Consider the following 13114-nt stretch of genomic DNA (forward strand, 5'->3'; position numbering starts at 1 on the left):
TTGCAGGAGGAGGATTTGGGTGTACCGATTCCTGAGAGCAAATGGGTGATAAAAATGGTACAGTCCTACAGTGTCTGTAAATGACCGATTTAAGTTAATAAACTACTATTACATAAAGTGTGACTTATCACAGGCAGGGTAAATAGTTTTTCCCCCACGGTTGGGGCTGCATGCCCGATATGTGGAGCAGTGGGTGCGGACATATTTCATATGTTGTGGTCCTGCCCGTCACTAATTGACTATTGGGAAGAGGCCACAGTGACAGACATAAAGCTGAGGGAGGTCCCCTGCTCTCCGGGGCATTGTTTGTTGAGCTGGTTACCACATACTTCCAAAACTAAGGTCACAAGTAGGTTCCAAAATCTGTTCCTTCTATTAGCAAAGAGTGAAATTACACAGAACTGGAAAGCTGCCAAGGGACCTAGGGTAATGGCTTGGTGTAGGGAGCTTGAGCGATGGGCAGAGGTTGGAAGCCTCCGGGAGGCAAGACGGGGCCATGGCTCCCTTGAACTGATCAGGCACTGGGAGGTGCTGGTGGATTGTATTAAGGACCCAGACCCTCCTTTGCCAGTGGCATCCCCCGAAAGTCCAAAAGCACAGAAACATGATCAGAACTAACAAAGAGACATGGTTCACCACTACTTATATGAGGAATCAGAGCTCCAGGCCTTAAGCTGTGTGATGTGAATTGTTGCTGCCACTAGTTTGGTAGGCCGGAACTACCCTGCTGAGATACACTTGACATGGATGCCTTGCGGCGAGACTCGCGTAGGGGGTGGGTAGTTCGGGGAGGAAAGTTGACAGTTGGATGACTGATTGGTATGATTACAATGGTAAACAGTGATATGGTATGACCTGTTGACTGCCAATTTTGTGAAAACCTAATAGAAATCTGTTTTTTTTAAAAAAAATAGTCACTGAGAAGAACAATGTAAAATGCACTGACACCGCAGTTACACGGGCAGGGCATGTGCCATCCTTCAGTCCTAGACACCTCAGCTTTCTACCAGGACAAGCAGAGACTGGCAGCAGACAGGACAGTGGCAGAGCATGTTGCAATTGTGCCACAGGAGACTTGCCAGTGAAATGAAGTGTACCCCTTGTACGGGCTCTCTGCTCACAATGAAAGGCCAGTCCAGACAAGACTGCTTCTCATTTAAATGTGATCCTGCCAGTGAATGGCCAGAGGGCCTCCCACTTATATTATATACAGTGGGAGAGACATGGGCGTATATCAAAGAGCACCCACTGTTAAAAGGGAAGCTGCTGAAATTATGGACAAATGCTGTCCTTTGTCAAATCAAGTACAGGATAACAAATACTAGCGTTAAATTACAAGCTGTCTGTCTGTGTAATTAACAGACCGGTGGTCATCCCAGTTGTAGACCTCTGTTTTTTAACAATACGATCTCATGTCCAGAATTCAATTCTGATCAGTGAACATTTTGCTATAAATTTCGCAGTAGTATACACCTATGAACTTACCCAATTGTATTACAGTTTCATCTTAATCTCGTTTACTTTGCGTCAAACATTTTTTTCTGAAACTTGTTGATCCTGTTCACTTTAGAAGGCAGAAAGTCCTTTTTTCTATGACATGCTAATATGTCGAACGTGCCAAACTGCTGCAAATAAAGTTTCCTTCTCTAAAACGAATAGTTTCAGATGAGGGCAAATTGATGGAACCATTGTTAACTTGAGAAATTCCTTTTAAGAGTCATCTCATGTATCATTTCTTTTCCAGTAAATATTTCAATGATTTCAGTATACTCTGAATAAAATCACAATCACTCTTGTAAAACTATATTTATTAAATTACAATTGAAATAGTTTAAAATTAAGGCGTATTGTGAGATAAAATAAATACATTGTCAGCAAAACTTGTTTATTAAAAAAATTAATTTCCTCACTTTTAAGTGCAGACAAAACAGGATACTGATCTCAAAGCTGCAAACCTAAACCAAGATGGGGTTGCAAGAAAAATCCTTACATTGGGATTAACCGACAGGGTCTACTTTCCACAAAGTGCTGCAAATATCTGCAATTACTGAATGAAGACCAACTGATACATGGCATATAACACTATCAAGTGTTTAGTGTATCTAGGTTTCATGTTGTTAAGCATGTTTTCTAAAGGTAACACAACTGATCTAGTTATGTTACACAGCATTTGCTAACAGCATAAAAAGATAAGGCTGCATAAAATTAAAATGCACACAAATAAAAGAAAAAACAATGTAAAACAAGCACTAAAATAAAATTATTGCTCTTAAATCCCAGCAGAAGGAAAGTTCAGCACAATAAACTGTATTTCAATGCAAGAAAGCCTTCAAATCCTCACCAACAGTTTCTTGCACTCTAGTAAGAGATCTGCAGTTAAAAAGTTACAAAATAACTGTGAACCAGATGAAAATGCATGCAGTTAGCAAAATAGTCAGTCTTCCACTCAACGGGGTGTCCTGGATACCATTCCAAGACCCATGCATGCATGAAAATGCTTCCATTAGAAACTTTCCTAGAGTGTGTATTTATGCTGACATCACAGTGGGACTCCATTACCACTCCTAAAATACTCATGACAAAAACTCATGTTGCAGCTACCGCAGTGCTTTGTAACCGGTCTCTTCTAGCAAAAAAACAATATGGCAAATTATGCTGGCACAGAGGTCGGACTGGCTGAGGACTTCAGGAGGCCCCGTGGTGTGTATTTTGAAAGGCTGTGTTCAGCATAATTGTTCATGAAATGCTTGTGCATCTTTTTCAGCGGAGTAGTCAAGGGCCGTATCTTGGAATGTTCCACCATGTTCCTTAATTGGTTGTGGAAGAAAAAGGAAGTATACGGTTGATGATCACCAAAATCCACATTCGTAAAACTGAAGACGGTTATCTGGTTTCTACTGATTAACTTACACTCCTACGTTTTCAACGATGTGTTGAGTTCTGATCAATTCAATCCTCTACAGCTGGTTAAGGCTGACCCTCCACCTGGCAAACGTACACTCTTCTGGAATCTCCCGGGATGTTAATGGCAAAGCATAATACATTTCTGGCCTTTGGGCATTCATTTATTTTCAATCTATAGCTGATGCTCAAGTTCCTTGGCAGCAGGATCTAACAGACACTGGTAGCAGAGATTTAACCTTACTGGAAGACGTCACTCGTTTACCTAGAGATTCAGAATGTTAGCGTATAAGGCTTTTCTTTACATAGTCAGGTAAGTGCTTCAGCACTAACTTTCCACAGCTCCTGGAAAAAAAGAAAGGCATTCTTATTAGAATACAGGTGCAAATGGAGCACATTTTAGGTAGAGCCTGGGCAGCCCATGCCCTGCGAGGCATGCTGTATTCAGGTAGGGACTTGAAGCTCTGCCCACTCTCTACCTATATTTTTCATTGACTTGTGTCATTGTCCACTAGGCTTAGTAGTTCCTCCTTAGTATCGCCTTGTCTAATTTTGTAACCTCCCATGGTGACACCCCCTGTTACGTGTGTTGTTACTCCCTAGGCTTTAATTATTGCCTCCGAGCACTTTTTTCTCAAATATCTTTGTCCTGCCAATGGATTAGAAAGATTACACTGACTATGACAAATAAATCAATACATAAACATTCTACACAATAATTACAAAAAGATACAGCCAATTCAATGGGAAAGTTACCTTTGTATACGCAAACATATGACTTCATCTTCAAAAAAATAATGCTGAAAAAGGTAGTTTACTTAAGAAAGTATTAGCAATTTTTCATTTAACCTTGTGCTTACCATAATCGTGTTGACTGTAAATTTTACACCTGGTTTTTGGTGAGGCAACTTGGTACAAATAAGTGATCGCCTTTGTTATCCTCCCAGGTTCCAAAGATCCATTTCATATAAACATCTTGCATGCGATTAAAAAAGCCTCTAAGTCTGCAGTGACAACTGCCACTGAACATCAACAAGTCTAGTTTTTTTGCTTATAGGAGGCTGGTGCAGCTCATGGTGAATATGCAGACATTCTGCTCCGTGTCTTGCCTGACACTTTGGCAGGACATTACGCTATCAACGGGTCAAATATTCATAACCAGTACAATATTAAGTGACTGCGTGCACAGGTCACGTTTATAGTTGGGCCAAGTTACTCAGCAGTATTATTTTTCTCCCTGTAGCCAAAAAATGGCAATTGCTTCACACAGATTGTTTTTGCCACTTCAATAGCGGGCCAATTTTTGCCTCACCAAAAATGAATATCCAGACCATTAATATTTTTGGACTAGGGGTGGCTGCTAATAAGATCATTAGAAGTTTGTAGATATAGGTCTAAATCTCTGTCATGATTGCCGGGAACAACGATATGCTGCTGTAAACAAATCACCTGTAGCGTCTAGCTATCGCGCATGCGCGATAGCGGCAGGCCAGTAGAAAAGCCTGACATCCGGAAGGCTCGGGGCTTCGCGTTTTAGTGTTTGCCCCGCAGGCTGTTCCGTGAACTTCCTGTTTCCTGTTTCCTGTTTGTTCCTCTGGGAGTGGGCGCTCCGGCGTCCGTTTCGTGAGAACTGGACTTCCTTGCTTCCCCGTCCTCCTTGCGTGTGGTCGGAAGTACGTTCCTTTATCGGACGTATGTATGAGAGTCTTCTCTCATTTAGCAGAGCTCTGTTTTATACTTTTTGGTACCGCAGTCCACTTTTTGTCCCTTCCCTCCTTACGGATTAGCTGGCCTTGCATCTTCCGGTTTGGGTCCTGGGTGCACAAGGGTCAGAGCGCTCCGCCCACCTTGCCGGATTTTGTCCCGCGGGCCGGCCGGGTGTCTCTGCCCTGTCTCCCTTCAACCCAGATGTGAGCTGTGGACCTACCAGTGATCCCTGAGGTAGGCTTAAGTCCAGCTTATGCCATTTTCTCCCCTCCTTCTTCACGAGCTCTTCTCCTGCTGTCTTGTCCGGAATCAACCTGAAGACATCTCTACAGGAGCCTTGTGAGACTCCCTAACCTGTGATGACCTCCGGATTCCCCGAGTAAGATAAGTGGGAAAGGGGAATTTGGGATTCATCAGAATTTCCGTTGGTGAACTAGTCTATGGTTTTCCCTTTTATGTTATAGGGTCGAACTGCATCCACTCCAGTAGTGAAGGGGAATTACGACTAGCCTTTGCCTTTTCCTGACCTCTTCCGTTCTCCTGTGCAACCCTATAGATAGTGGAAGGCTTCTAGCAGTAAGGTACTCAGATAGGAAAAGCTACACAAGGGGGGGGGGTTTCCCAGGGTCCCCGTAGGTGTGTTAGAGTCACTTATATTGTTCTTTTTACCATTTACAGAACACTGTTTTCACGGACATAGACACAGTTCCATAGACACAGCAGAAGGAAGAAGACCGCAGTTCCTGTGTTTCCCCCTCTATCCTTGTTTTGTTTCCCCTCTTTCCGCCACCACCTCTGTGCTCTAGGGATTGATAGAGGCAGTAGGTTGGGGTGGAAGGTTGGGACTTTTTCTACATTGGAAGTTGGTGTTGCTTGACGTCCCTGCAGAACTTCGACCGGGTAAGATCATTACAATCTCCAAATCTCAAATCAGAATTGGAATATGTCTTTTTGATCAAAAGTTTAAAGATTCATTCATCCATTGAGCGAGTAAAGGATTAATTATATACATGGGCTGAGAGAGAAAACTGTTTACGAAATGTAGAAGACCACTCTATCTTCCTGACATGTACAGATTTACCAAACAACAAGGAGGAGGATATTGCTGGCCGCTAGCTCGTAGGTGCAAACAAACTTGCTTTTTCTTGACAGGGGGGCCTTACTGCACAGCAAGGTTCCAAAAATCCTCAAAATGCATAATGCTTGCTGTTCCTCAGTTAACTGTATAGTTCATCTGAAGTTCAGGAGGAGCGTTTACTGCCCAGAGAGACATTGTGCTGGCAAGAAGTGCAGTGTGGCCAAGATTAGTCACCGTCAATGATAGAACATTGAGCGTGCAAGTGATCACACTTATCTGTGTTCTCCTGATTCTTCTCGGAGAGGACCACCACTGGCCTGTTCCTAAGGAAGACAAGACCACTTCAGTCTAAGGGGAGGGCTTTTTTGCCAGCTTTTGCTACACAGTATCGGGATCACCAAGGGATACTATACATAACAGCACGTCACAATCAACACACTCCAAAAGCCACATCCTTGACCTTGTCTTCTCAAAATTACCAACAAAGCAATGCAAACCACTTGTACCCTATGATAGGACTGACCATTTTGCATCCATATCTTCCTGTTCAGCGTCCTACCAACAAATGAAGGTCGGCACAAAAAGGAAGATCAAGCCTTCAGATCCTTCAAAGACTTCTCCATAGACAGCGTAATTCTTGAACTCATCGCTTACCCTATGAGCTCCATGTCCAATGCCAACACCCTTCTAAACAACTTCAACATATTTTTGGAGAACTATGTAAACATCCACGGCCCATTTACAAAACCAGGGGCAAGCTACGACCTTTAGCACCCTGGTACTCTAAAGACATTTTTGACAAACAATCCATCGCAGACAGTAAGGAAAATGAAAGAAAAACAGAACTCATGATTACCTTCTAATACTGAAGTCCATCCGTGCAACACAGAGACGGCTCATCATATTAGCGAAAACAAAGTACAATACCAAAACCATCAATGAAGCCACAAACAGAAGAAGAACGCTGCTCAAGGCAATCCAGCACTGAATCAACCGTCTGCTGCATCCACCTATCCTCACCAAACAGATAAGTGCACTGACATCAACCTCCTCTTCCATGAAACAAAATACAGATCCGACAGCATCCTGACAACAGCAAACCAGCTTCATCACTTTCATGCACCCCTTCCTGTAGAATCCCGCAATGGTCAGCTTTCAAAGTCCTATCTCTCGCATATGTCACAGACATATGCAACTCCCTCAAAGCAACTTGTTATGAAGATGTCTTACCCTCATCCTTAATCAAAGTTCTCTGTGATGATGCTCTCTTACTTCTACTTACCACTGTCAATGCCTCTCTCAGGCATCTTCACAGAAGCTCTCAGACTGGCTTGATTCTCCCACTCCTAAAGTAAGCTACACTAGACCTTGATCATAACCTCAACGACTACTGGCCTATCACTCACCTACCATTCATCTGCAAGATCATTGAAAAAACAGTCTATGTTCAACTTAAAGATCACATCAGTGCTAACCATCTCCTGCATGACTACTAGTCTGGCATTAGACCATGCTGCAGAATGGAGACCAATACCTCACACATAGTAGACAATGCCTCCTTGACCACACAAGAAGATCTCTACCTACTGATTTTGATGGACCTTTCAGTTGCCTATGGCGCATTCGACCATCCCACTCTCATACACACCCTGAAGTCTCCAATGGGATTCACTGGCAATGTCCTTGACTGGTTCTCTGCCTACTTTTCCAGCCAACACCACATTATTCACATGGGCACTTCTAGGTCACAAAAGATCCCTATCACGTGCAAAATATTCAAGGGTTCCATACTGTCTCCTGTCACCTCACTCACGATTGCCCGCTGGGTAAGATGGGTCATGCAGGAAGCGGGGATAAACCTGTGAGCCTTTGGAGCTCGCTCGACTAGGGATGCGATGGCCTCTAAAGCCTTTTTCCTAGGAGCCCGCCTTGAAGACATCCTCAGTGCTGCGGACTGGTCCTCGGACTCCACATTCAAACAGTTCTACTTCAATCCGGTTCTACAGATGGCCCACTTGGTAGTCAGTAAGCTTTTAACAAGCATAATCCTCGCCTCCGAGTCCTTAATAGAATTGAAACTTTCCGTTACGATAGCTAGGAAATGTTTTACTTGGTGCAAAAATAATAGAGTAAAAAACACAGATTGTGCAAACAGCTGCTCACATTCTGGTTGTTTGCTTTGTTCCCACAGCATATTTTTACCCTGAAAGGCAGCGTAATTTCACAACTGCTGTAATGGCTTAGTTTCAAGAATTTGGCATAACAAGCATAAAGTGAAATTCTCTAAATTATGCCACCGTGGATAGGAGGACAGTAACACTTTTTTTGGGCAAGAAGGATCACCTGAAGCTCGAGCAGGTAGATATGAGACTTATGCTCCACATGATGAGCTCCCCAACCAAGGAAGGAGGCATCGGTCACCACCGTGGTCACTGATGGTAGAGTGCAGAAGGGATTCCTGCTTATGAGGTGTCTAGACCACAGGCATTCTACAATGCCAGATAGTCCCTGGCATCTACCCTAGTGGGTGAAGAAGATTGCCCAACTCACTGCCATTACCATGATAAACAAAACATTGGTATCGGAGTTGGATCTGCCATAGTTCTCATCAGAAGGCAAAGGCCTGCAGGGGGACTCTTGATGCATCACTTGCTGAGTCTTATGTCTAGCTCACACTAGAATGGCTTTTTCTAAATTCTGCAGCGGATCCATAGTTGGTGCCGCTTGTATCAATGATGGTGCTGGAGCACCAGCAAGGGGCGCTGTGCAAGATGATGTTCCACTGGTGCTGAAACGATGACAGAAAATGCAGCAGCTGCGTCGATCAGGACTGGGACAGGGCTGCTGGTGGAGGCCTGGCCTATGGCCCCCTTGAGTTGCGTAGGGGTGCCAGAGGGATCAGGAGTGAAGAAAAACAGGGCCCACATTACATACAGATTTTAATTTTGGGAATACCTTAGAACTCAGCAACAGAGCTACTGATCATTGGGATTACCCGAACACAATTTTATATTTCAGCTCTTGTAGATGTATGGCATATGAGCAAAAGTGAGTGAGATAACAAATGAAGGAGTGACATGTTCAAAGGGCACATCACCATGGCTTTAGATAAGATAAGCATATACTGCTGTAAGTAATTTAATGATGTCCTCACTAGTGTGGACCTTTTACATCTGAGGATTTTTTATCTTAACATTATAGTTTATCTATATGTAGGAACCCTGCAATGAAAATAAGAGCATGAAAAGAAATACCAAGACAAAAAATAAATGCTCTCACATTCTAGAACTGAGGTTTCTCCACAATATTTAAAACTATAAAGGAGAAAGATGGCTGGTGCTCCCGCGTCTACGTAGGTTGTAGCACGCCCCGTCCCGTAGAGGGGCGGGAAGACCCCAATGATGAAGCATGACACTGAATCAGGTTTCAGTGTGTGAGGGGTATTTTACAATTTTTGAAATATTGCCCTTTCTGAAATTAAGAGGAGGTGCTTTGATCCCTTCATGACACCATCATTTACGTATGATTAACACTTTAAATAAGAATAGCACACACATATGTACGTATAGAGCCATGTAATAAATGGTAGAATCCCTGTGTTGAATAACAATATTAAGAGGAGGACGATTCTACCTTTTTCCTCTTCACTCCTCCCCTTTGATTTTTTGATGTGTAAAAATGACCATAAATGGCTCAGCAAGCTTTGCTCCCCTGGAGTTGTTGGGAGTACTCCTTTATGGAGGAACCCTCATTATTCAAAGTATCTCCCTCAGGAACCATGGAAATGGAAATATAAAGGCCTTAAGGATGTTGCCAATTTTTAACACCTTTATACACTCAAATCATTCTTTAAATTGAAACAAGAATTCAGCTTAGGTTTCAAAAGAAAGTTATATAAATATCAGCAGTGGTAAAGCTCGCTAACCAAGGCTGATAGGGGTACGGGTATCTATAAAAAATTGTATATACTCATTCAGATTGACCATAGCAAAATTTGAAATCAATGGGCTGAATAAATTCGCAAAGCGTTTTCCTGATCCAGGGCGGAAACAAATTAATAAAACACTTAATGTTGCTCACTTGTTCAAATCTGAAAAAAAGCAAAACTCAGTGTACCAGCTTCAATATACACCAGTAAGTTTGCATACGTTTTCTGTGAGATATATGGATAGATGTCTCGTATGTATTATGGGCAAGGCTGATTGAATACATACGCGCTGGTCTTCCATAGAACTACAATACTTTTGAAGATAAATATTTATTGAGTAAGTGAAATATGCACAATTGAGGTACCATTTGACCATTACACCACTTACTGGGGCACCCTTCAGACTCCAGTAATACACACACATTGACAAATGCGTGGATTTATTTTTCTTTAGTAGTTCAATATGAGATGGCAAGTGGGTGCTTGTTGGCCTGAGAATCAGATGACGATAAGAGCCTTTGACACTCTGAGCGATTCCTTCAGACCATGCACTGAATCAAGACCATATATTAGGTTGTGCTGTGACTTCAAATGATTTATTGCCTTTGTGGATGGCTGAACGCCCATAATCAGTATGTGACATTAGACACTGGAGTTTTAGAAAACTATGTATCTGGTGATTGTGTTGCATCACCAGAAAGCAAGCTTAGAGCAAAATAAAAAATAGATTTAAATGTAGTTTAATAGCACACTCATGAGTAGCCCAGAAGTGGTGCTCTGCGGAAGTACCTCTGTAGTCTGCAAGGTTAACAGAATATAATATACAAATGTGGAAAGAAAACCATATTTTATCAAATAAAGGGTCAATGTAAGAATATTTGTAAGATATGGGATTATTTAAACTTGGTGTTGTTATTTCTTTTTTTTAATGAGTGTTGGAAAGTCACCCTATTTGCAGTTCACTCCCAATTCTTTTTGCTGACTGGTATTGGTGGTAGCTGACTCTGACTGCACCCTGGGCTCTGCTAGTCAGGCCCAGGGTCAGTGCTATGTCAAACACACAAGCATGTTTTGAGGTACACTGGTAATTGCCATGACCTACCCTGTACATCCCTAGTAGATAATAGGGCAAGGTGATGAAAACTACCTATAAGTCTCTGGTATACAATAGGGCCTGGCACTTTAGAGGCCAGCAGCCTTTCTGCACGTGCGTGTATGCACTGTTGAGAGCCTCAGGTAATTTTAAAAGCAGTCCTGCATTGAAGCACTGTTTTCTAAAAAGTTAATTCACTGCAAACCCGACTTTGGTGGCACGGGCACTTTACAAGTGATAATCTACCTTATTTTTACATATTGGGTACCCTCAAGGTCTCTCTAGGGCCCCTATTAAAGATGTTTTATAAACCCTGGTGAGTGAAAGCTGCCCATTTTATTTGTCCACAGTGTACGAAATTTCCTGCAAAGTCAACTTTGCTGCTGTGGGCACTGTGAAGCATTCATCTCCATCCTTTTTACATATTAGGCACCCCAAGGTCTCCCCTGGAGGTCCAAGGGCTGGGAGGGGGGTCCTCTACCTATAAGCAGGGTCTTTATAAAATATGTTTTATAAACCCTGGTGAGGGAGGATTTGCACATTCCATTTCCCCACTGTAGATACTTGGTCTCATAGGCTAACATGACAATATTTTATGGACGCATAACTATTGCTAGGAAATGATGAAATATCATTCAAGGACTGAATAGAAAGGTATTGATAAATTCAACAACTTACCATTGTTGAATGTATCCTACCTGTACTGGAAAGACGTTCTAAGACTTTATTTTCTGTTAGCCAAAATCCAGCCTCTAGCACTCTTCCCTGATTGGTCAGCCGTAAGGGGATTAGCCAAGCTGCCTTAATTAGGGGATAAGTGGCCTGGCTAGGCAGGGGCTATCTGAAGGAGAGAGCTCTGTAGTGCACAGGAATGCCAGAGCAGGGAGGGGTGCCATCAAGCATGCGCTTCAAAGGAGGGCAGGACAAGCAAGACTGTCAGCCAGGCCCACCTCTCTTACTGCCAGATGTGAGACTTAAGGAAGGAATATGAAGATGTTGGGGGGGGGGGGGGGGAGAGCTATGGTAATGAGCCTCGCTGGGAGTTGGTTTGCTCTTACTGCTCTGCTGAAATTTCAACCATCATGGATTTTGGGAGGATTGGGCTCAGCAAAGGCACCCCCCACATGGTTGCCCCACCCGAATCCCAATAAATTCAGACCACCACAAATTAGTGTTTTATGGAAGAATTGAGGCCGCAGTTTATTAGGCATTTCCAACTTACAAGCAATCCTTTACACAACATTACTTTGTCCGGCGAGCCTGTGTCCTTACCCCATAAGCTCTGCACTGTGCCTTACCTTCAGTGCAGCTCTCTTTGCCCTGGTGACCTATCCCCTGGGGACGCAACCCTTCCCTTTCACTCCGGGCAAGCTTCTGCTTGCAGTCTGACCGGGTAACCTTTTACTTCTGGTTGCCACACACCCTGGGTAAGCGTCTGCTTCTAACCCAACCGGATGACCCTTTCACTTCCGGCTTCCACACACTCCCGGGTAACCAGCCGGTTCCCACCCGGCCGGGTGACCTTTCACTTCCGGTGTCCACACATTTCCTTCCGGGTAAGCGTTTGTTCCCACCCCAACCAGGTGCTTCTTCACTTCCGGTGTGTACCCTCTTTATTACCTGGGCAAGCCAATGTGCTTCCCGCCGGCCAAACCTGGTTGACTGTTCCCCCACCCATCTCTGCAAAGGTGACCCGGTAACCGGTACCCAACTTCTTCCATGCCACAGGCTCTGCCCTCAGTTGTGTAATTAATTGTTTACTTCCGGTTCACTTAAACCAAGGGCCTTGGGGAGCTTGCCAGTGCCCCCTGGGTCCTGACTGCCCTGTTTGTGGTCTGTGCCCCCTTCGCAACCTGTTTTTGTATTCCTTTTATTCTTCTCGGATCCGTTGCTGTCCTTCACTTCCGACACAAAAGGACCTCTTGCAAGTCCGCTATGCCTCTGCGACAAATGTCCCCCCAATTGACCACCACCCCCCAATTCTTGTTCCTAAGCGGGTGGGTGGTCGGGCCTTCTCCTTACAAAATTCCCAGGAGAAAGAGGGCCTAATATCAGCCCTATTATCTGGTGGTCCTGCTCCTTCCTTGTCTCCCTTCCTTTATCTCTAACCAATCATGTACCTTGGCATTCGGGCTCTGCTCCCTGTGGGTCGCCTCCACTGAGGCCCCCGGTTCTGCCACTATCCCCCTCCCTCTGGGGAGTGGGGGGAGCCGAACCAAGGGGCAATCTGTGAACTATGCCACACTTTGGAAGAAGTTGTCATGCTTTGGGGTGTTGCCTGAATCTCATTGGACAGGAGTGCTCTCCTGCTTCTCGCCAGAGGACACTAAATAAATATGAGAGCTGCACTGCCTCTCAGGTCTGCTGCCTGAAACTACAAGAAGAAGGATGACTGACCTGCTGGAAT

At 43.9% G+C, this 13114-nt stretch overlaps 1 protein-coding gene across 3 annotated transcripts in view; it reads right to left on the minus strand.

Annotated features, from left to right (window-relative positions):
• Positions 1 to 1791: 1791 nt before the first annotated feature.
• The window catches only part of METTL22 (methyltransferase 22, Kin17 lysine), a 145233-nt gene continuing 133910 nt past the window's right edge, over positions 1792 to 13114 (minus strand). For all 3 annotated transcript variants that reach the window (XM_085628339.1, XM_085628337.1, XM_085628338.1), the window contains one exon: positions 1792 to 3246. In XM_085628339.1, the coding sequence (XP_085484465.1) occupies positions 3211 to 3246 (36 nt within the window). In that variant the 3' untranslated portion in view covers positions 1792 to 3210. The remainder of the gene's footprint in view (positions 3247 to 13114) is intronic.

Source organism: Triturus cristatus, chromosome 10 (genome assembly GCF_964204655.1).
Source record: "Triturus cristatus chromosome 10, aTriCri1.1, whole genome shotgun sequence".
NCBI lineage: Eukaryota > Metazoa > Chordata > Amphibia > Caudata > Salamandridae > Triturus > Triturus cristatus.